The sequence below is a fragment of the Cherax quadricarinatus genome, chromosome 94, assembly GCF_038502225.1.
Source record: "Cherax quadricarinatus isolate ZL_2023a chromosome 94, ASM3850222v1, whole genome shotgun sequence".
NCBI lineage: Eukaryota > Metazoa > Arthropoda > Malacostraca > Decapoda > Parastacidae > Cherax > Cherax quadricarinatus.
In genome coordinates, this window is record NC_091385.1 from 8143351 (window position 1) to 8168878 (window position 25528).

General features: G+C 38.2%; 1 protein-coding gene across 1 annotated transcript in view; it reads right to left on the reverse strand.

The window, feature by feature from the left end:
- Positions 1 to 1780: 1780 nt before the first annotated feature.
- The window catches only part of LOC138855432 (glucoside xylosyltransferase 1-like), a 73471-nt gene continuing 49723 nt past the window's right edge, over positions 1781 to 25528 (reverse strand). The window contains exon 7 of the mRNA XM_070104757.1: positions 1781 to 23504. Coding sequence (XP_069960858.1) covers positions 23367 to 23504 — 138 coding nt within the window. The 3' untranslated portion in view covers positions 1781 to 23366. The remainder of the gene's footprint in view (positions 23505 to 25528) is intronic.

The window sequence follows — 25528 nt, forward strand, 5'->3', positions numbered from 1 at the left end:
GTATCTCATGCAGAGGCACCCTGTTCCTCTCTGTGAGCAGTGTCAAGTTCCAGTATCGATTAGCCACATTCTGTTAGACTGCCCTCTCTATCAACGAGCACGCAGAATTTACCTCCAACGTCGTCTTCGTTCTACTACTCTCTCTTTACCTTCCCTTCTTGCTGATGGACCCTCCTTTAATCCTGACTCTCTCATTGACGTCTTGACAACGACTGATTTACTCCACAAACTCTGATGATACTTTTCGCACTCCCCTCAGCCCTTTCTAGTTCAGTCTCTTGCTGCCCTTTACCCTTTCACCATCCACTGCCCCGCTGTTATCCGTAACCTATTACTCATCCATCTCCCTTTTGCCACCTGATGCCCTCGCTTCCTTCCTGCCCTGCAGCGCTGTATAGTCCTTGTGGCTTAGCGCTTCTTTTTGATTATAATAATAATAATAATAGTGTTGAAAACCTATTTGGCGTTGTAGCTCCAATAGCCGACGACACTTCTGTTCCTGCTGACGGACATGGAGCAGCAGCCTCTCCTTTTCTTCCTCGACATCCAAAACTTCGCCGACGTCGCAGTTCAATTTGACAGTCTCATCAATTTCTTGGCCAAACTGGTTGATCGAGTGTTGAGCCATCCACATAAACAAGCTGTAAAAACAGATTGATTAGAAAACTTGTCACAGTTTGTGAGCTATGATAGACTTCCGGAGGTAAGATGGGAAAGATGGGGTGGGGTAGAGAAGGGAGTGGGAGGCAAAGAATAAAAAGGTAAAATTCCTTAGATCAAAAGCCTCTTCACCACAGCAAGGAACCCTCCTTGAAGAGGGACAGTAAACTGTAGTCATGATTTAAGCTCTCCCTGCATTAATAATAAAACTTAAATTCCGTGATGGATGTTAAACAGTTACTCGTACACTGAGATGAACATCATTTGGAATATTACCTAAATACTTGTGATTTATTCCTATGAAAATCACACTATTCAGAGGAATGTTAAAATGTCTTCATAATACACAAGGAGCACTGCTGCAAGCCTACTGGCCCAAGCTAGACAGGTTCAACTCACCTACCCACACCCACTCATGTACATATACTTGTCTAACCTATTTTTAAAGTTACATACGATTTTTTGCTTCAGTGACGTTACTTGGGAGTTTGTTTCACTCGTCCGCAATTTTATTACCAAACCAGTACTCTGCGATATCCTTTCTAAACCAAAACTTTTCAAATTAGAACCCATTGCCTAGAGTCCCATCTCGGTGAGATATACTTAGCATGTCACTCGCATCCCCTGTATGTATTTATTCCTGTATTCACATACATTTGCAAAAATGCACACTATAGTAGAACCCCCGTATCCATGTATTCAGTATCTGCCGTTTCGGTTATCAACAGTTTACCAAAAATAATCCTTAATTTTGCTTAATGATGACCCCTAAATTGCAAAAGTAGTGATGCTGGCAGTTCTTCAAAGCCTAAGAGAAGCTGTGAAATGCTTCCCATTAGTGAAAAAAATGCTAATTTTAGACTTACCTTGCATAATTTATCAGTTAAACTTTGTATGTAAATGAAAAATGACATACACGTATAGAGTTTGCTACTATTCACAGTTTCGGGCATCCCTCGTGGATACAGGGGGATTACTGTACATGGAACAGCTTTATAAATGAAGTAACTAATATTCCTGGTGGATGATCCTAGTGTATACAAACTTACACAATATCACTGGCACCAAGACTTCCCCTTGAGGGGGCGGCAGAGAGGAATAAATAAAACTACAGTTAATGTATTTTTCATACTTGATATATTAAAATAATCAAAATTAACATAACAAAATCTACATTGTAACTTACTTGACTATAATGGTTAACATAAAGATGTTATTATTTAGTACACAGGAAGGTTAATAAGCTCTTAAGGAAGTTATCCCAACTTGAATAATTATGTAAGTGCATTATTGTAAGTGCTTTTGTAAGTGTATTTTTGGGGGTCTGAAATGGACTAATCTAATTTACATTATTCCTTGTGGGAACAAATTCGTCCGGTAGTGGCACTCAAACAGCCTTCTGGAACGAATTATGGCCAAAACTCGGGGTACCACTGTATTTAGAGTACTAAACCCGTGGAGGCCACACACTGCATGAAGATTGGGTGATAATTGGGTCTGATCCGGGACAACATTTTTATATTCTACGGGAATAACTAAACCTGTAGGAACTGGAGCGCCTGGGGAACGGAATGTAATCGTGTTTGAGCCAAGTGAAATAAAATTTTCATGCATGCCAAATTTGTTGTTCATTCTCCTACTGTTAGGAATGTTAAATCTTTAAGAGGAAACTCAAATATCTCCAAGTACTGGATCAACCAGGCTGTGATGGATGTGTGGGCCAGCAGGCTGCCAGCAGCAACATCCTACTTGATAATGCAAACACCACCAAGCCAGGATGTGGGAGCTGCAACTCAAATTCATCAAAGGTGACATACATACCAACCACTTGTATATATATTACGAGTGTGCTAAAATATTGGTATCGGTGAGCATCAGTTACTTTTGATGACATTGACCAAAAATTGAGCATTAGCTAGGTATCAGTGGATACTGGCTAATTTTGATGGTATCAATAACTGCATAAAATTAAGTACAGTGGTACCTCGACTTATGAGTGCCCCAACTTGCGAGTTTTCCGAGTTACGAGCCGTCGCTCAGTCGATTTTTTGCTCTGAGTTGCAAGCCAAAATCCCAATTACGAGCGAGCTTCAAATATGCCGCCACTAGTTGGCGGCATATCTGAAGTCAAATCCAACTCTGTACCCAGAGGAATGTCAGGTACTTTGTCCCATCCCACATGTTCTTCCAAGACATAATTGGAAGAATAATACTCCCACACTAATCTCAGATTGTAGTGAGACACCTCGTCCCTTGTTTGGTTCTCGTATAAATCCAGGGAAGAGGTAACTTCCATTTCAACACTCAGAGTTTTTCCAGAAACATTAAGGTGCATGGAGTAGTGATGGTGGTGGGTGTAGTAGTGATGGTGGTGGGTGGAGTAGTGATGGTGATGGGTGGAGTAAAGATAGTGGGTGTAGTAGTGAAGGTAGTGCGTGGAGTATACAATATTTGTTTTTATAAATACATTTTTCCTAGGTAGTGGGCTGGTAGAAGCAACTGCCCAGGGAGGTACTACTGTCCTGTGGAAGTAGGCTGGTAGGAGCAACCGCCCAGGGAGGTACTACCGTCCTGTGGAAGTAGGCTGGTAGGAGCAACCGCCCAGGGAGGTACTACCGTCCTGTGGAAGTAGGCTGGTAGGAGCAACCGCCCAGGGAGGTACTACCGTCCTGTGGAAGTAGGCTGGTAGAAGCAACCGCCCAGGGAGGTACTAACGTCCTGTGGAAGTAGGCTGGTAGGAGCAACCGCCCAGGGAGGTACTACCGTCCTGTGGTAGTAGGCTGGTAGAAGCAACCGCCCAGGGAGGTACTACCGTCCTGTGGTAGTAGGCTGGTAGAAGCAACCACCCAGGGAGGTACTACCATCCTGTGGTAGTAGGCTGGTAGAAGCAACCGCCCAGGAACATACTAGTCCTGTGGTAGTAGGGTGGTAGAAGCAACTGCCCAGGGAGGTACTACCGTCCTGTGGTAGTAGGGTGGTAGAAGCAACTGCCCAGGGAGGTACTACCGTCCTGTGGTAGTAGGGTGGTAGAAGCAACTGCCCAGGGAGGTACTACCGTCCTGCCCAGTGAGTGTAAAATGGAAACCTCAAATTGTTTTACATGATGGTAGGATTGCTGGTGTCTTTTTTCTGTCTCATACACATGCAAGATTTCAGGTACGTCTTGCTACTTCTACTTACACTTAGGTCACACTACACATACAAGTACAAGCATATATATACACACACCTCTGGGTTTTCTTCTATTTTCTTTCTAGTTCTTATTCTTGTTTATTTCCTCTTATCTCCATGGAGAAGTGGAACAGAATTCTTCCTCCGTAAGCCATGCGTGTTGTAAGAGGCGACTAAAATGCCGGGAGCAAGGGGCTAGTAACCCCTTCTCCTGTATAAATTACTAAATTTAAGAAGAGAAACTTTCGTTTTTCTTTTTGGGCCGCCCTGCCTTGGTGGGATACGGCCGGTGTGTTGAAAGAAATAAAAGAAAATACATTTTTCTTATTTAGAAACCCATAACAAAAAAAATTGGGTGGTTTTTTGGTTGGTTGGAACGAATTAATGGCATTTCAATGAGGAAAATTTATTTGATATAGTATGAGCAAATTGAGTTACGAGCTTGGTCACAGAATCAAGGTACCACCGTATCAGTATCAACAAAAAATTTTGTACTGTTCAACCACCATTATCAATGAACATTTTTTTTCTATCTTCATGACAAACCTTGTAGTATTTAATTTTCTTAAAATATAATATACATTTAAAGAGGAAACCTCAGTCCTGGCAGTCATTTTAAGGATGCCTAAAATTTGCATGGTAGATGGATCTACGGTAAAAAGCTCTGTTCCACAAGGCACAGTACTCGCTTCTATCTTCCTCATCCACATATCTGACACAGACAAGAATGTAAGCCACAGAACAGTGTCTTCCTTTGTAGATGACACCCGAATCCGCATGACAGTGTCTTCCATTGCAGACACTGCAAGGCTCCAGGCGGACATCAACCAAATCTTTCAATGGGCTGCAGAAAACAATATGAAGTTCAATGATGAGAAATTTAAATTATACTCCGATATGGTAAACGTCAGGAAATTAAAACTTCATCAGAGTATAAAACAAATTCCAGCCACAAAATGCAGCGAAAAACCAATATCAAAGAGCTAGGAGTGGTCATGTTGGAGAATCTCACCTTCAAGGACCATAACATTGTATCAATCGCATCTGCTAGAAAAATGACAGGGTGGATAATGAGAACCTTCAAAACTAGGGATGCCAAGCCCATGATGACACTCTTCAGGTCGCTTGTTCTATCTAGGCTGGAATATTGCTGTACACTAACAGCACCTTTCAAGGTAAGTGAAATTGCTGACCTAGAAAATGTAGGAGAACCTTCATGGCACGTATAACTGAGATAAAACACCTCAATTACTGGGAGCGCTTGAAGTTCCTGAACCTGTACTCCCTGGAACGCAGGCGGGAGAGATACATTATATACACCTGGAAAATCCTAGAGGGACTAGTACCAAACTTGCGCACGAAAATCACTCTCTACGAAAGCAAAAGACTCAGCAGACGATGCAACATCCCCCAATGAAAAGCAGGGGTGTCACTAGCACGTTAAGAGACAACACAGTAAGTGTCAGGGGCCCAAGACTGTTCAACTGCCTCCCAGCATACATAAGGGGGATTAGCAATAGACCCCTGGCTGTCTTCAAGCAGGCACTGGACAAGCACCTAAAGTCAGTTCCTGACCAGCTGGGATGTGGCTCGTACTTTGGATTGCATGCAGCCAGCAGTGACAGCCTGGTTGATCAGGCCCTGACTCACCATGAGGCCTGGTCACAGACTGTGCTGCGGGGGCGTTGACCCCCGGAACTCTCTCCAGGTAATGAGGGTCTTTATAGTCTATAGAGTAGTCATATGACAATCACCTTAGTTGTATAATACGTATACTGTACGTATTAAACTTCATAAAAATAAAATTTCTTTATGCTTGATTTAAAGCTAGCATTGTTAGGAGTTCCTAACATCTTTCTTAAATTATCCATTCTGATTCCTAGCAAGTGCAAAAGACCTGCTTGTAACACAAATGGTGATGTAGTTCAAGACACACGAGCAAACATTTAGGCCATTTATTCAAGATATGTTTTGGTCCTGGGACCTCGTTCAGTCTTAGGAGCAAAATGTCCTAACTGTTTAAGTGTTAATACATACCAAGCTTGAACGAGTAGTATTAATGTTAGCATGTCATCTTTGTAAAGGAATAAACAACCGCAAAAGCCTTAATGCAGACTTTTTATAGCATATTATTATTGTTGTAATCAAAAACTAAACCATTTCATAGCACAGAAATATTATTACATTCAGAATAACAGACGGGGATGTTGTGGCTGGAGGAACATTTCAAGTGTGATATCAGCATATGTCTGGCAGGACTCCAGTCAAATGAATGATGGTCAATATTTTTCTTTAGTTGGGGCACCGTGCCTTGGCAGATGACCATTAGGATGAAGAAAAAAAATGGAGGCAAGAGAATTAAGCCTGCATGGGTCACACAATGCTGCAGTCGCAGTAGAGCTCTTTTGAAATATTTCAAAAATATGCATTTTCAAATTACCTGTGAGTGAAACATTCCATAATAATCTAACTCTTCTACAAGTGTATTTGCATTACCCTACCTATTGGCATTTTGGGGGGGGGGGGGAGTGAAACAAAAATCACTATACCTGTGAGCTTATTCACCTTCCTTACAGTTACCCTTAACCAAGGCAAACTCATCACATCAATAAAAAATTATACTGTAATGAAATTATAAAAATATATATCCGTATATACAGTGGACCCCCGGTTAACGATATTTTTTCACTCCAGAAGTATGTTCAGGTGCCAGTACTGACCGAATTTGTTCCCATAAGGAATATTGTGAAGTAGATTAGTCCATTTCAGACCCCCAAACATACACGCACTTACATAAATACACTTACATAATTGGTCGCATTCGGAGGTGATCGTTATGCGGGGGGTCCACTGTATATTTATAAATCTTCCCCAAAAAACCTTGTTACAAACTCATATAGAAAATTACATAAACTAAGCTTAAACTAACTTGCACCAAACTGACTAGATAAAGTAGGTAATACAACAGAAATGTGTTGAATCTCTTGTAGACACCTGTTAATATTTTTCAAGGGAGAAGCATTACATTCATAGGGGTAATACAGTGCCTGGAAAAAAGTAATTAGCTTAGATCCAAGGAAGGGAAGTTATTGGTTAATGGGTATAAAAGCCTGTCAACTGTAAGAGGCACATTAACTCTTTCAGAGTCGAGAGGCCCTCTCCTAAACTTGTTCTCAGGGTCGAAAAATTTTCAGAAAAAAAATTATTTTTTCTTATGGAATGATAGAGAATCTTTTCCCAATCATAATGACACCAAAAGTATGAAATTTGATGGAAAACTTACGGAATTATGCTCTCGCGAACCCCTCAAGGAAGGTTCCTTGATGTTGGTGAGGGGCTCTTGATTTAGGGAATTGGATCTGTGCTCCAGTTCCCCGAATTAAGCCTGAATGCCTTCCACATCCCCCCCCCCAGGCGCTGTATAATCCTCCGGGTTTAGCGCTTCCCCCTTGATTATAATAATAATAATAATAATATGCTCTCGCGAAGCTAGTGGTCTCGCCGATGTTTACGCATTGGCAATTCTGCCCACTTTGAGCCCTATTTTTGGCCAATTCCTGTGTACTACTCGACAAAAATCATATTTATTTCACTAGAACTCCATTTTTTCTATCGATCGAGTACAAGAAGCCACCCATTTACCAATTTCAACTATCCAATGAAGTGGTTAGAAATTGGTAATTTTGCCAATTTCACACAAATTTCAGAAGATGCCAATTTCCAAATAGGGTCCAGAATAAACAAGACATTCCTGGCACTAAAACAACAAGTTCTCTGTTTGTTATTCACGTCCCCAGGTCCCTCTTATATTTCTTTTGCTTTCCACTTTGAATTTATATTCTTACAAAAACTAGAAGATTTACTGTTATGCAGACTACTGCATTAGTGTAGAAATGGTACAAATAATATCAGCGCACTTGTAAAAGAATATTAGACTCACCAGTTGACGTGTATTGGACGCTTGGCATGATTTGTTTACTTTTGAACTTTGGTAAAAATCAAACATTTCTGCTATTTTGAGTTCAATTTCAAGGTACTTTTCATTGTGAAACCAGTCAAAATCATCTCAGTTTCTGTAATATGTCTTCCATTTATAAAATGAGACCAGGAAAACTATAATACAACCATAAATACCATATGAAAATACAGTGCAAAGTCGCTGTTTTAATCCAAAAACACGATCAAAGTTTTTTTCTCATTACGCACTGTGTGCTGCAGGATTTTTTTTTTTTTATACTGCGCACACTGACTACATAGACCCATTCTTTCATGTGTAGGCCTACCAGCTTTCTCTTGCTAGATTTGAAGGCGCTAGAATTTAGGCATACTAGTACGTCAATAACCCTGGTACATAAGCTGTACTAGTATGTCGAAAACCCTGAAAGGGTTAAGGTTGCACAGAACCTCTTCACCACCAGATAAGAATACTATAATCCCTAAGACAAGGATTCCAGTAAGCTCTCAGCATATGTAGTTAGAAACATACACCTCTTAGTGTATATAAACTGAGACACACACCTCTTGATATATATATCCTGTCCCAAGAAAGGAGAGGGTACATCTGTTTGGATTAAAAGGTATTCACCAGTAACAAGTCACTTCCCACTTCCTCTTGAAAGATTCAAACCTTTTATTAAACAAGAGAATGTAAATAACAATGGTAAAAAACAAATGCTGCATGAATGGTGTATGTACTAAAGTAATATTAATAGTCTGCGTTGAAGAGGGCCTCAGTGTGAGGCTAAAATATACAATGTTCCTCTTAGCATCTGTTTAATTTTGTTCCATATAGGTTTACTTGAACTACTGACCAGTATTTAACCCTTGAGCTGGCATAAACCTCGGCAATAAATACAGACAAGTTGGATTGAAAAACATGTGAGCAAACACTATGACACGTTTATTAGAAAACGTTTCAGTCCTGGGACCTTGATCACTTCTAACATATAGAGGTTAAAAAACAGTATATATAGGCAGAGAGTAAGGTATGAGTGACTCGTGGTGAAATGAAGAATGCCATATTGGGATGAGGACGGGTAAACGATGACATCGCGATATTCAACCAGGCAAAGCACCGCCTACCCAGCAACACAGGAGTTACGCGATCTCATCGTCTACCCGTCCTCATCCCAGTATGGCATTCTTCGGGTCACCATGCGTCACTCACACCTCACTCTCCACCTATGTATACTGTCTTTTAACCTCTGTATGTTAGAAGTGATCAAGGTTCCAGGACCGAAACGTTTTCTAATAAGTATGTCCTAGTGTTTGCTTACGCATCTTTTAAACCAACCCTTAAGCTACCGATGATGTAAATTTGTCAACTGGGAAAATGCCATTGACATATATTTATGCCAAATGTCTAGTACCTCCAAAATGGTCCTAATCAGCCAGGAAAAAAAAATTCTGGGCTACAGGTGAGCATACAAAAAGAAAATCTTGTTATGTATGGGGGCATTACGGAAGACAGAAAATGCCACGTCCCTAGTATTACTGAACAATAAATGTAAGTGACATACTATAAGAAAGCACAGCAAACCTTCAATATTATGGTAAGAACTACCCTGATTTTACTCATTATAGTCCAATTACATTTCTAAAAACAAAAAGGGAGGAAGGGCAGAATTTTTTGGCAAGATTTTTTTTTGCAAAACTGCCAGCACTATTAACATGTTCATGTTAGACCCCTTGGCTGTCTGAGGGCTAAGATATTTTTGCATTTACATTCAACACCAAAAGATAAAAAATACAGACGCAATACGAACAGAAATTATTATTGCCATCCCATAAGACGGGATACTTTCCTGAAAATTAGCGCCTTATGTTTAATAGTGTCACACAGAGTGAAGAACATATGAAGAAATAGGGTTACATTTCCTTGACCTCCAAATTTGCCAAAAAACTTTTCTATTTAAATTCAACTACATAAAACTGTAGTTAAATTCAACTACGTAAGAAAAACAGTTTATATTACCTTACAGTTTAGTTTTCGTTGGTTGGTGACATGGAAGCGTGTGGAGAAGGTTGATGCGATCCTACTGGGCAAAGTCTGATGAAGCAAGTTTTGCCACCACTTGGCATATATGTGAACATTGTAGAAGTCACAATTTCAAACCAAGTTATACCAAACAAAAAGGAACTTTACACACACATACAAACATACAATATACCAATGACAGATACATCTGACAGCACCAAAGCACAGAAAAAGTATTCATACAAACATGTTAGGCAGCATCAGCTACCCACTAACATTGTCTGCTGTCAATATCAGTAAAAATATGTCACACGTCCTTACCAAACTGTACTAAGCTTATAGAAACTCACCACACCCATACCGCTTATTTTTTTTTAACACTCCGGCTATTTCCCACTGAGGCAGAGTGACCCCACAAGGAAAGAAAATATTTTCATCATCATTCAACACTTTCACCATCACTGTCTTTGCAGAGGCACTCAGATACGACAGATTAAACGTCCCACCAAACTGCCAATATCCTGAACCTCTCCTTTAAAGAGCAGGCATTGTACTTCCCATTTCCAGGACTCAAGTCTGACTAACTGGTTTCCCTGAATCACTTCACAAAATACAGTGGAACCTCTACTTGCGAGTTTAATCCGTTCCATGACCTTGCTCGCAACTGGATTTGCTCGTTTGCAGAGTCAATCTTCCTCATTTAAATTAAATGAAATGCAATTAATCCATTCCAGTGGAATTCTGTACTTCAATAATTTTGCTAATATCAACTCTACGGCTTATATATATCTATCAAACTTCATCTAATATGACATAATAAACAATATAAATAATTAAGAAACCTGATATATACTCTAAAATGAATAAAATATGTCATTCATGTAGTGGTATGGGCGGTGGACGAGAGTTTGTCTGGAGACTGGGCAAAATATGTACTTCATGAATAATTTCGCTAATATCATCTATATTTATATATCACAGTTCATCTAATAAGACATAAACAAAATAAATAATATAGAAACCTGATATATACTCTAGAATGAATAAAATATGTCATTATGTAACAGGTGGAGACGGCCACAACCGCTCCCTCTTTGTTGTGGTAAACACTGCCATCTAGCGATGGCCTTCTGAAGCTGTCTATTATTATAATTATTATATGTAGTACATTATTATTATAGATGTATTATTATGATTATTATTGTATAATATTATGCTATTATTATTATACATATTATTATTATACATACATATTATTATTATTATTATTATTATTATTATTATTATTATATAAATAATTTGAAATTTTTATTCACACAAAAAATATAAGATTTACTGTAATTCTTTATTGCAATAATTGTATAAATAATGTCAACTCATTCACGACTGCATATTGGAATGGACAGTGATGTCATTTGTTTACTCTGAAACAGTCAAGCAATGGACCATTTCTCCTAGGTTGAGCTCTATTTCAAGGTACTTTTCGTCATGAAAGCAATTAAAATCATATCTGTTTCTGTAATATATCTCCATTCTATCAAATGAGACCAAAAAAACCAGAATACAACTATAAAAACCATTCGAAATTACCCCAAAGGGGTGGCTAATTGCTGAGAAGTGAACTCCATTATTTATTCTTAGATTTCTTTCATTTTTGGTGTACGTTAAGAAGCATCTTTCCATCATACATTGCCCAAGTTTCAATAAGATAGTCCAACAAACAAATGAGATACAATTCCCAAGATCAAGAGCAAGAGCCCCTCACCAGTGTCAAGGAACATGCCTTGAAGTCTGCTCGCTTGTGGAAATTTTGCTCGCGTATGGAAGCAAAAAATCGACCCATCGACTGCTCGTATTTGGAAAAACTCGCATGTGGACACGCTCACAAGTAGAGGTTCCACTGTATTACCCTGCTCACACTCCAACAGCTCGTCAGGTCCCAAAAACCATTCATCTTCATTCACTCCTATCTAACACGCTCACGCACGCTTCCTGGAAGTCCAAGCCCCTCGCCCACAAAACCTCCTTTACCTTCTCCCTCCAACCTTTTTGGGGACGACCCCTACCCCGCCTTCCTTCCCCAACAGATTTGTATGTTCTCCAAGCCATTCTTTGTTCCATTCTCTCTAAATAACCAAACCACCTCAACAGCTCCATCTTCAGCCTTCTGACTAATACTTTTAATAACTCCACACCTCCTCCTAATTTCCACACTATGATTCTCTGCATAATATTTACACCACACATTGCCCTTAGACACGACATCTCTACTGCCTCCAGCCGCCTCCTTGCTGCAGCATTTAAAATCCATGCTTCACACCCACATAAGAGTGTTGATACCACTATACTCTCGTACATTCCCTTCTTTGCCTCCACAAATAACGTTCTTTGTCTCCACAGATACCTCAACACATCACTCACCTTTTTTCCTTCAACAATTCTATGGTTTACCTCATCCTTCATAAACCCATCCACTGACAAGTGAACTTTTGATTTAGCAAATCTCAATTCAACGGATTTCAGAAATATAAGAAAATCCGCTGGGTTGACAGATTCAGAAACAACTGACAAAGTCTGTTGTTTACAGATGTCTTTGTTGTTATGATCACTGCGAAACAATCTCATCTCTCTCTAACACAATTACCACCAGCAACACCCTGCTTCCTTTCTATACGAGCCCAGCTTTCAGTGGTGTGGCAAGTTTCTTTCATGTATATAAGAATAAGATTCGAGAACTGATACACCCACTGATATGTAATTCAGATCATTTTACTGCTAGTGACAAAAACATCTGAATATCTTTATTGTACATGTTCCGCCATCCAGTGGCTTTATCAATACACATTCAAAGACATAATTGGAAGAGATTAGAAATACATACAAATGATGAGGTACTCAGTCTGTCAGCCTTGGTGTTGGTGAAGAGCACCAAAATCATCAAGTCTCATGACTCTTCACAACTACGGTGCTCTTCACCACCATTGAGGCTGATGGATTCATTACCTCATCTTTTGTATATATAAGTCTACCGTCTTCCATTTTGTTCTAACATGTCGGCCATTTCCCACCAAGGCAGGGTGACCCAAATATGTCCCTGAATTTGTATTGATAAAGCTACTGGATCTCCATGGGAAAGTGGAACAGAATTCTTCCTCTGTAAGCCATGCGTATCGTAAGAGGCGACTAAAATGCCGGGAGCAAGGGGCTAGTAACCCCTTACCCTGTATACATTACTAAAGTTGAAAAGATATTTTTTTTTGTGGGGGGGGGGGGGGGCCCCTGCTTTGATGAGATACGGCCGGTTTGTTGAAAGAAGAGTTACTGGATGGCAAAATGTTTACAGTAAAGATACCCAGATGGTGCATGTGTCTAATCTTCATCTTGTGGGTACTGTACACCACACACATGACACAGCTCAATACAATGCAAACTGTGATGGACCTATAACCCGCAACACAATTTTTTTTTTTTTTTACACAAATCAATTTTACTTTCTTTCCTCAGTCGAGATCATACCTCCACTACACAATTTTCTTGTTTATTAACATTTTTTATACTATTATCAATCACCAACATGCACAGTTATGGTACTGTACTGCATAAACCAAGATTATTAATCAGAATTAAGTTTTCTACTGAACTTTTGAGGATTCTAGAATATTAATGCACTGAATATTCACTTCAAACTTTTTCTATATAGATGCTTTAAATATATTAAGTTAAATATATTTTGGAAAACAGTTACAAAAGCAAAATGTTGTCTAGTGGGCATGATATCTTGAATGATGGAAGGTTTGAGGCTGGTGGTAGCAACACTTGTACCCCAGCAAGTGGTAATGTAAAGGAGGTTACCATACACAAATAACCTTCATGTAGGAAAAAGAAATTTAGGACGTTTCGGTTTGACTTAGATCATTAACTAATCGGACAGAAATACCGTCGTAATTTCTTTCTCCAATGTGCGGGTTGTTTGTGTACTGTCCCTGGCATGGTATTGTGCCTTTGTATTCTTGTAGAGAAAGTTGCTATCCAAATTCCACACATTACTTCATATCTTTTCACATAATACACAGAGTGTAATAGACAGAATTTCCTAACCCTACGAAAAAAAAAAATTATTACAATTTTCCAAGGCTGTCACAATATCGTACCTCAAACAATTCTAACTGCTATAATCCACAATTTACTGACAGCCATTTATGATAACTGGTCAAAATAGGACAGAAATGTCATCTAAATTTTCCTTTACAAATTGTGGGCTAGAAAATTATACTTCAAGAAATATATATTTAGAAAAAAAAAGGACCTTGACAGTCTCATCTGTAATCTGAATTAAGTGATTTTTTTTTTAAAAAGTGCAAAATAAAAGCAGTACAGTAAAAGTGCAGTATACTGTAGTACTATGTACTGCATTTATTATTATTATTATTATGGAGAAGCACTAAACACGTAAGAGTCATACAGCACCTGGGAAATGGGATGTGATCAAGTCTGAGCAAAGAAATATGAACATCTCCAATTCTTGGTTAAAGAATACTTGAACATGAAGGCATCAGTGTTGAAGAAAGTCCACATTAAAGTCCCGTGCACACATTCTCAAAAAAGTTACAATTCCCTCTATTCTTAGAACAAGAAAAAATCTTAAAGCAAAGAAAAATGTTAATCATAACAGAAAATAGTTATTTTTGTATACCAATACAAATTTAAAAAATAAATTAAGGGAAAAATGTATTAGAAAAATAGAATTAAACTAGTCCCTTCTTACACTTAACTTAAATATATAAAAAATCACTGATACACTCATTTGAGAAGAGCTAAACCCTTAAGTTTTATACAAAGGGAGGGAGCTGCAGTTCATTGAATCAAGAGAATTTCAAAAGAATCAAGGACCTTCTCCTTTAAAGAGGAGTCAAAAATACAATATATAGTAAGCTCTAGAGCAATTTTTTTTGTAAATGCAACTGTAAATCTACATGCAAAATTTAACAGCATGTGCAAAGGCCTTCACAGAACAGTATGTCCAATTCAATTTTAGATCAACTTTTCCAACTGCATTTACAAATAAAAAAAATCATACCATAGAGAGGAGAATTCAAATCAGGGAATGGGCAGTTTGAAAGTCGTTAAACTGACAGGCCAGTGTATTGGCCACTCTGCCAACTGGCTCAGTGGTTAAGACACTGGCTTGGAATTTTAAAACCCTCTCGCCATGGGTTCAAATCCCACTCGTTCCCTGATTTGTTTGCAATTGCATTATTGAGATTTCGTAAGTATATAGTGGAGCTTTATGAAAGGCTACCGCGTATGATGATTTTTCCATAAATACAACTGAAGTGTATCTAAAACTGAATCACATGCACTATAAAGGCCTTTCCACATGCAACTCAAACTTTGATCCTCTTTTTCAACCACATCTACAATAACTCATTCTATACAGAGGAGCTTTATAAGAATGATCTATATACAGTAAGTGATTTATATAAAGTAAGCCTTATAAGATAGCTTACTGTATATAAATCCTCTACCCTGCATTGCTGGAAGGTGACCAGTGTTAAAAAACAAAAAAATACAGCAGCCATATTACAGTTGCCTCAATCTAGAAGAATTATAAATAAAAATTTATTATTTTTCTATGTATGTAAAGTCCTAAATATGATTGGAACATTCAACACAAGGAATGATGGTGTCCGAGTCATTCGTCGCAATCTCCCTGCGACTCGACTGTGTGCATGTGACTGCATGCTTGCACATACATGCACACATACATGTGTGTGTGTGTGTAAAAATAATGAAATATTACATATTACTTGATACTATGGCACTATCTTACTATCAGGAACTATGAAAACTTAAATAAATCATCTGAAGTTTACACATTAACAATTTATAAAAAATATACAACTACTGTACATCCAAAATAAAATTCAGGCTCATGATACTACAGCAATGTATTAAAATTATACAATATAAAAATTAATACAAGATATAACATAAAGATAAGTGAAAATATCATTTTAAAATTGTTTTACTACAAATGATATACAGTACGTACAGATGTCCCAGGGTTTATGTCGTACATGTGTCTTGGTCCATGACAGATGTACTAAGCTTAGTCAAGGTTCTATATTGTACATGTGTACTGGTCCACGACAGATGTATACACCTTAGTCGGGCTATCAACATTTTGTTATACAATAATGAATATTGAATACATTTTACAAGCTCTACTGATCCCAGATTAATGTACAACACACATACAAATCACAGAGACTGGACAAGGCATAACATGAAAAATCACATAAAAATAAAAAAACACACACAAATAAGGAAGCCTTGACCAGTTACAATAATATTTTGGGGACAATAACCTGTACTCACCTAATTATGGTTGCAGGGGTTGATTCACAGAGGAGTCTCTGTAACCAGACACTGGAGTGATTCTCTCCCTAGTCAAGTTTTCTTATGTACACTCCATATATATTCTCAAAAAACTATATTTTTAGACTTGCACAAGATATGATGTATGATTAGTTTTAACTACATAATTCAAGCCTTATTGCACCATATTTTTCAATGTCTGATTCATGTCAAATTTCCTTGAATCATACATATAATACAAAATTCAACTTATTTAATAATAAATTATTATAAAAACTAAATGCTAAACCCACCAGAGTCAACACAGCATTTAATACAAAAACAATGAAAATCTATACATGTATTAAGTGTATGATTCATCATGTATGACTAACACTGCATATTCTAATTATCCATTATCCTGTGGACACACAACTCCAACAAGACAATTTTACCCTGTATACTAAGTCATCACTTAATAAAATCTTGTATAAGCTATTCTTTTCTCTGGTAAAAACTTCATTAGCAATAAATGCAATGAACCCTCATAAAGAATATCTGATTTCCAGGTTGGTAGCCACTACTGAAGGGAAGGAGAGGTGGCAGCTGTATCTTACTATAGAATTTTGAAACAACATACCTTAATGTATGTTAATAATAATTAGGAATGATGGCGAGTGATGAATGATTGTGAAAGTGTTTTTCTTTTTTGGGTCACCCTGCCTCGGCGGGAGATGGCCGACGTGTTGAAAAAAAATATAATTAGGAAATGCCGATATGTTACTGTAATAAATCAATACATATAACACGCACTTGGACTGAAACTCACACAACTATATAGTGGTCGAACTTAGACCAATAATAAGTCACACAGAGAAGTGAGAAGGGAAGGGAACCAGAATATAAGAGATGAAAGAGGTAAGATTTTGTTTGGATTTTTAACCCCTGAGGGTTAGCCACCAAGGATAACCCAAGGCAGTGTCATCGAAGGACTGTGTCTTATTTCCACGAGGGTTCTCAATCTTGTCCCCCAGGATGCAACCTACACCAGTTGACTAACACCCAGGTACCTACTTACTTCCTAGGTGTAAGCAAACAGGCCCAATGTTACCACCCTTCCTGGGGATCGAACCATGGACACTCAGCATGTGTGAGGCAAGAGTGCTGCCTACCAGGCCACGGGCCACTGTATGTATACAAGATAGGGTATGGGAAGGGAGCACTAGAACAGGAGGAGAGAGTAGTAAGAGCAAGTGATGGTTGTGCAGCAGCAGCAGTAAAGGCAGAAATAAGAATGTAGTAGTGGTACTGAAAAAATGGCAGGGTGTGTATAGTATTGGTCAAGAAATAAAAGTAGTACTAGTAATAGTGGTAGTCTATAAGAACAAAAGAACAAGAGGAGCACTGTAGGAGAACTACTGGCCCATGGAGAGTAGGACAAAACCCCACTAGACAGAGCCCACCTATGCAGAAGACAGGAAAAGCAATGACAATATAGGAAAGGTGAAGAGGTAAATACAGGAGGCAAAGATCAGGTCAAGTGTGTTCTGAAGTTTGGACTATTTGACAACGGAATGAGAAAAGAAAGAATCTAAGGAGACAAATTCGGGACTAAGATTCATAAGGGATGCTTCAACAAGACAGCATCTGTGAAGGCCAGAAGAGTAGACCGTTTTGGCAGAGGACCAGTTAACAGGATGACTGTGGTCCATAACATGATAATAATAAGGAGCATTGTTAGTATTGGCAAACCCCTGCCCTTCTCAAATATATTCTGGCCTCCTTCCCTTCTCATTTCTGTGTAGCTAGTTTAAGGTCCAAGTCGGACCAAAACGTCACAAGTTTCAGTCTCCAAAGTGAGGGTTGTGTGTGTATTGTTCCAGCCACAGTATTGAGACTTATTATTGTTTTAATAAATTTAAGTCAGCCTATGGCACCATTTAACAGTGGTATTAGGCTATTTATGCTTATAGGCCTATAGATCTTAAACCTTCTCCATGGGGAAGTGGAACAGAATTCTTCCTCCGTAAGCCATGCGTGTTGTAAGAGGCGACTAAAACGCCGGGAGCGAGGGGCTAGTAACCCCTTCTCCTGTATATATTACTAAATTTGAAAGGAGAAACTTTCGTTTTTCCTTTCGGGCCACCCCGCCTCGGTGGGATACGGCTGGTACGTTGAAGAAGAAAAAAAAAGAGATCTTAAACCAAGATTACCATTAACTTGATGATATACTATTTTAGATGAAGCTCTCTTGGGTATTTGCCATGGCAATAAGTCTGGCTTTTACAGTAACAGACAAATTTTTAATCAATAAATAATAATATAGTGTATACTAAGAAAAAAATCATCAAATTGAAATTAACTGCCCAAATACCCTTTTCACTGCTGCCTTTACTAAATAGAAATTACAATCAACCCTCTTATAAAGCTCCTCTATACACTGCAATTTTTTTTGCATAAGCAATTGAAAAAGTACATCCAAAATTAAATGGTACCCACCTCTCCATTCATTACTCAATTCTGGATGTACTTTTTCATCCACAGTTACAAAAAAACAGCTTACAGGAGAGCTTGTTGTAATTAATTTGAAAGTGTATTAATGTAGTAGAATTGCCAACAGTGTGTTAGGTAAAATGACACAAGTGCAACTAATGTGACATTTTACTGTGGCAATGTTTTGCTCTCCAGGAGCTTTATCAAGCTGTTAAGCTTGATAAAGCTCCTGGAGAGTGAAAAGTTGCCACAATAAAATGTCACATTAGTTGCGCTTGTGTCCTTTACCTAACATATTGAAAGTGAGCTGCCATACTTTTGCATTATTCATTGTTAAAAAAAATACTGAAGGAGATGTTTGGACAAAAATGTCATGAACCCTCATCGACAAAAGATGAGAAACTGCCTAAACCAAAGAAATGAAATGTGTGTAAATGAGGTGTGTGTATTTAAGCCTCAAATGGTCTAAGGCAGAAATACACAGACTTATAGCTGAATTTACTGTTTTGGTCAAAGTGGTTTTTTGCCTTTTAAGCGAAGGGGAAGATTACTATTCACTTGTGTGATTAATACACTTGATCAAGCAAATAATATACTTGTTTCAAGTGAATATTAATATACATGTTGCAAGGGAAAAGATGAAATGCAACTTTTAAGTTGAAAAGTTAGGAATGCAACTTGTCTGTGATATGAAATGTTATGAATGTAACTTGTTTGTAAAGTGAGTTATCAAGAATGCAACTTGCAAGTTTGAAACATTCTGTATATACAAGTTCAACAAGCACAAAGATGCCTGGGTAACAGTAATACCAGGACTTAACAGAGACAAGTTACAATTTCTAGAAATACAACAGAAATTCATACAAAGTTGAAGAATCTTTAGACATAAGTAAAACATATAAATTGTCCAACAAGAATGAATTCGATGAATACTGATGTTTGCTAACTTTACATCGTGAAAATACTTAATTATTGTTGTCCAAACCCACAAGGGTCTGAAAATATTGATACCTGCTAACTTTTCCACAAAGTGAAAATAATTTTTCTTAGCTTATACACAAAATGGCAAATTTTGAAATGAATTTTTACACCAAGTGAAAATATTATTTGCTAACTGCTACACCAAGTGAATACACAGTGGAACCTCTACTTACGAGTTTAATCCATTCCGTGACCTTGCTCGCATCTGGATTTGCTCATTTGCAGAGTCGATTCTCCTCATTTAAATTAACTGAAATGGAATTAATTCGTCCCAGTGGAATTCCAGGCACGACAAAATACTTCAATTATTTCCCTAATATCAACTCTATGGCTTAGTTATCTATTACAATTCATCTATTATAACATATTAAGCAATATTAATAACATAGAAACATGATATATACACTAGAATGAATAAAATACATGTCATTACAAATGTGGCTAGTGGTGGTGATAACAGCCATTGTTGGTGACGGGGTTTATAGGGCCACCACAACGGCCATTCCTGCCCCTGACTACATGTGTAGAGAACCTAGGATAACCCAAAAAGTCAGTGTGACTTATAATTGCTACACTTAATCACTACACTCTTAATGCTACACTTTGTCACCGACTCCTTCTGCTTTAATGCTGTACATATCGTAAAGTGTTACGCTGGTACTGCCTGGCCAAGTCGTTAATCCTCCACCTAGTTTGTTTATCTATGATTTCCTGCTTTAATTCCATGGAAATCATCCTCTTTTTCTTCTCAGCACTGTCTTTTGCACTTGCTTGAAACATAAGGAAAACATGAGACTTCCCTCCACCGTAAGTGAAGTGGACTGCCATCTCGTGGTGGTGTTCCAAAACTCACTTATAGTATAGGGTACACGAGGTCTGCCACTGCTGTTCAATGTTGTCTGCCACTGCTGCTTCATGTTGTCCACCTCTGCTGCTTCAGTGTCTGCCACTGCTGCTTCAAGTTGTCTGCCACTGCTACCTCATACTGTCTGCAACTGCTGCTTCATGTTGTCTGCCACTGCTACCTCATGATGTCTGCTCCCACTTTTGCTAGCATGTTGAAGAGCTTTCCAATATGTGAAGGTTGAGGGGCAGTACCAATCGGACAGGTACTGGACGGTGACGTCATTTGTTTACCCTTGAACATCACCAAAGAATCAAACATTTCTGCTAATCTGAGCTCAGTTTCAAGGTACTTTTCATTGTGAAACCAATCAAAATCATATCTATTTCTGTAGTATATCTTCCATTCTATCAAATGAGACAAAAAAAAATGAGAATACAACCATAAAAACCATATAAAAATATACAGCTAAGGGGAGGCTAATGGCTGAGAAGTGAACTCCGTTACTTATGGTCTGATTTCTTCCATTTTTGGTGTACATTAAGAAGCATCTTTCCATCATACAGTGCCCAAGTTTCAATACGATAGTCCGACAACTGAGATCCAATTCCCTAGATCAAGAGCAAAAGCAAGAGCAACTCACCGACATCAAGGAACCTCCCTTAAGGCCTGCTCACATCTGGAAATTTCGTTCATATCTGGAAGCAAAAAGTCGACTGAGCGACTGCTCGTATCTGGAAAAACTCGTACGGGGATGCACTCGTAAGTAGAGGTTCCACTGTATTTTTTATCTTTTACATAGTGAAAAATACTGAAACATTTTCAAAGTTTACAGTGACAATGCTGAAACTTTCCAGCTTTACACAGGGACAATACTAAAACACTTTCAAGGTTTACACGGACAATACTAAAATACTTTCAAGGTCTACACAGTGACACTGCTAAGACACTTTCAAGGTTTACACAGTGACAATACTAAAACACCTTCCAGATTTACACACAGTGAAAATATTGAAACTAACTTTTACACCAAGCTAAAAATAACAATTTTATGTAAGTACTGAATATGAAAAATAATTTCCAAGATATATTTCTTAATGCTCAAAATTCAAGACAGTAATGAACCCGCGGTCATGATGACGGCTTTGAGGGGACTTTAGCTAGAGTTCTTCGTGGCCACACTGGCGGAAGATTCGTCTGTAAAAACTCGCATTTGTGGTCAGAGTGGTAACTATGCTGACCTTCCTATGGTGTATAAATATACCTAGATGGACAAATGTTATTGTAGCCAGCTGGCCCAGTGGTTAATGTGTCTGTCGGGAGTTTTACGACTCTGACCGCGGGTTCAAGCCCCGCCCGTGGTGTGGTTTGTTTGCAATCGTGTCATTGCGATTTTGTGAATTTCGTGATTTCTTAAAAGTTTTCAAGCATCAAGATATTTCAATATTTTCACTAAAAATTAAGATATATTTGGTTGCAAAACGTGTAAACGTGCCTAAATTTATAAGATTTTAATGAGGATTTCACATTTAAATAAAAAAATTGTGTACTTAAAAATCACTGAAAATGAAAAATCAGATGAGTATTCTTAACATGGCATTTACAGTCTAAGTCCTGCTATTTTCCCTTCAGAAACAATGAAAAATATCCAGGTACTTTTGTGCTTAGAGAATGAATGATTTTACTGTAGTATCGGCACACCTCTGCCAAGAGTGATGGAGTGAGCGATGATGAAGGAGTTTCTTCGTTTTTTGGGTCATCTTACCTCAGGGGGAAACAGCCAATGTGTTAAAACAAAATTTTGAGGATGAAAGTACTCATCCTTTCATCCAAAGAGGATAAGAGTGCTTATATTTTTTTGACCAATATTTAAGTACAAAAGTATAAGTTCTTTAATAGACCAAGGTAAAATATTCGTTTCATTTTTAGAAGAAGAAAATACTTGTACTTCCATGCTTGTAGTGTTTATATTTCTTAATCAAAGGTTGAAAGCACTTATACTTTCATACAGGGAGGACAAGAGTACAGTACTTTCATGCACAGAGGACAAAGGTGCTCAAACTTTTATGATTAAAAAGCAAAAGAGCTTAAAGCATTTTGACTAAAGAAAATAATGACATATTTGGGATTCCTTTGATATTACAACTGTCAAATCTATGAAAAAAAATGCTAAACCTATATGGATCATATAGAGCCTGGGAATAAGAGGCACACTAGGGTCTCAGAGGATGAAATATACAGCTTATCTAATCTATTGTTTCAGTTCTATCTCCATATCTAAGATTAGAGGGGAAATGGACAAAATTATTTACATACACTTAAGAAACTATTAATGAAAATGTTTTGGCTCTGGGTTCTAGAGCTACTACTAGAGTAGTGTTGGTCCTGGGTCCTAGGACTGGAGTAGTGTTGGTCCTGGGTCCTAGGACTGGAGTAGTGTTGGTCCTGGGTCCTAGGACTGGAGTAGTGTTGGTCCTGGGTCCTAGAACTGGAGTAATGTTGATCCTGGGTTTTGGGAATGGAGTAGGCTTGGTCCTGAGTCCTGTCCTGGAACTGCAGTAGTGTTGGTCCTGGCTTCTGTAACTCAAGTAGTGTTGGTCATAGATTCAAAACATCTTCAGTAAAGGCATCCTAGGTGCATACACTCATGTTCCTTCCTTCACCCTTCACATGTTTTAAGACAGCAGTCCAATATTGCCATCTTGCAACATGCATTTTGAGTTGCAGTACAATGACTTAGTTTTTATGACACTAGTTACAATAACACAATTAGTGTAGATAATACTTACATAAAATTACTCTTTCCAGCTGCCATTCGTATACAGGTAGAAATGGATATCCTTTACAGTAATTTAAATTTGATAAAACCTAAAATCACCCAGGTCATCTAAGTCTTACTATAGAGCTCAGGACTTTTAGGAAAGCATTGTGAATCTTTCCACAGGTAGTGTTGGACGCCTTGAGAAGATAACGTTGCATTGGGTAGTACAAGTCTTGTCTCAGGTCTTTGCCAAGTTTATACTGAAAATTAAGAAAAATGATAATTATTCTGTATTTTGGTTTAGGATGAATAGGCTTAGAGATCAAAAAAATTCATGTCACAACAAATCCATAAATTAGAAATAAAAACTACATGATGTTTAGGTCCATCCTGAAGAACTACAGTACCGAGTCCAAGACAGTCAGACATTGTCCATTTTGCGAATTACTCATGAACTGTTACAGGCATGGATTGTTAATTTTTTCCCTTAAAAACTAAAGGCCTGGTCATGTGTAAAAAATAGTGCTAGTTAAGATTATATACAAAATAACAAAGTACAGTAGGTCCTAGCTTAACGTCATTTCACTATAACGTCGATGAGAAGTAACAGATTCCCGGCCGGCCGGGGCCACTGTCTGTGTGGAGTTTGTTTTTGAACTGCCTGATAGTAGGTGGTGCTCCTTACAATTTTTGCTTTGCAAACATTTATTCCTTGATTTAACCCTGTTGCAGTGAGTGCTAAAGGTGCACTTGTGCAACCATGATGTTTATATCACTTAGAATATGGTAAAATTGGTTTCGTTGTGCATCATTTTGCTTAAAGTTGCAGTGTCTAAAAACCTGAAAAAGAAACACTTTTGCCATCACTCACTCCATCACTGTCTTGCCAGATGCACGCTGATACTACAGGCACTGTACTTCCCACCTCCAGAATCAAGTCCAGATAACCAGTTTCCCTGAGTCCCTTTGTAAATGTTACCTTGCTCACTCTGCAACTGATGTCAAGTTATAAAAAACACTTGTCTCCACTCACTCCTATCTAACACGCTCATACACACTGAATGTCTAATCCCCTCACATACAAAACCTCCCTTACCCCCTCTCTCCAACCTTTCCTAGGATGACCCCTACCCTGCCTTCCTTCCACTACAGATTTATACGCCCTCCAAGTTATCCTATTTGATTCCATCCTCTCTAAATGTCCGAACCACCTCAACAACCCCTCTTCATTCCTCTGGATAATACTTTTAACAACCCACACCTTCTAATCTCCAAGCTACGAATTCTCTGAATAATATTCACACCTCACATTGCTCTCAGACACAACATTTCCACTGTCTCCAGTCTCCTCCTTGCTGCAACATTTACAACCCATGCTTTACACCCATATAAGAGTGCTGGTACCACTATACTCTCATACATTCTCCTCTTTGCTTCCATGCAAAATGTCCTTTGTCTCCACAGACTCATTAGTGCACTACCCACTTACCCCCCTCCCCTCTTGTTAATTTTATGGTTTACTCCAATCTTATATCCAAGCTTTCACTGACTAAATATTTTGTTACCCTCATCACCTTGCTCTTTCCTCTCAACACACTTAAAATGAACACAAACCAAAAATGCTAAGAAAACATTTTATTGAAAATAAGATTTAATAATTGTGCAAAAAAATAATGACCATAAAAATAGAACATTTTAGATAGTTCCCACCATCAGAGCCTAATAATGGATGAACCACTGTACAGCCTCTCCTCACTTACCGACGCACTCGTCTGCCGACAACTCGGAGTTATGAGAGGCTGTTCAAATCAGTATTGTATGCCATACGAGAACTTGGGTCATGGAAACGGGCAGCGCAGTGTCTCAGCATCAAGCATCTCAATCTCCTTACAGCCACTCAGTACACTAGCTTTTAAAATCTCCAAGACTACATATTTGTACAAATTTGTACTTGATTGTGCACCCCACAGTACAAGATAAAAGTGCAGCAGCACTTGGAAGAGGAAAGATAGTAAAATGGAAGAAATACAAAAGAAGTTCACAATACAGGGGTTAGCTGGTGTGTTTGTCTGTGTTTACATTCTTAGTCTCTTGTGGCAGCTTAATTATGAAATGATTAAACTCAGTGAAAAAGTTATGTCAGTGGTGATAATACTAATAGCATTAATAATAATAATAAAATATAATTAATAATAAAATATAATAAATCACTTTGGGGCACTTTGAATGTCATACATATTTCATATAGTTTTGGAAGCTGACATTTAAAGCACTCCTGAGCAAT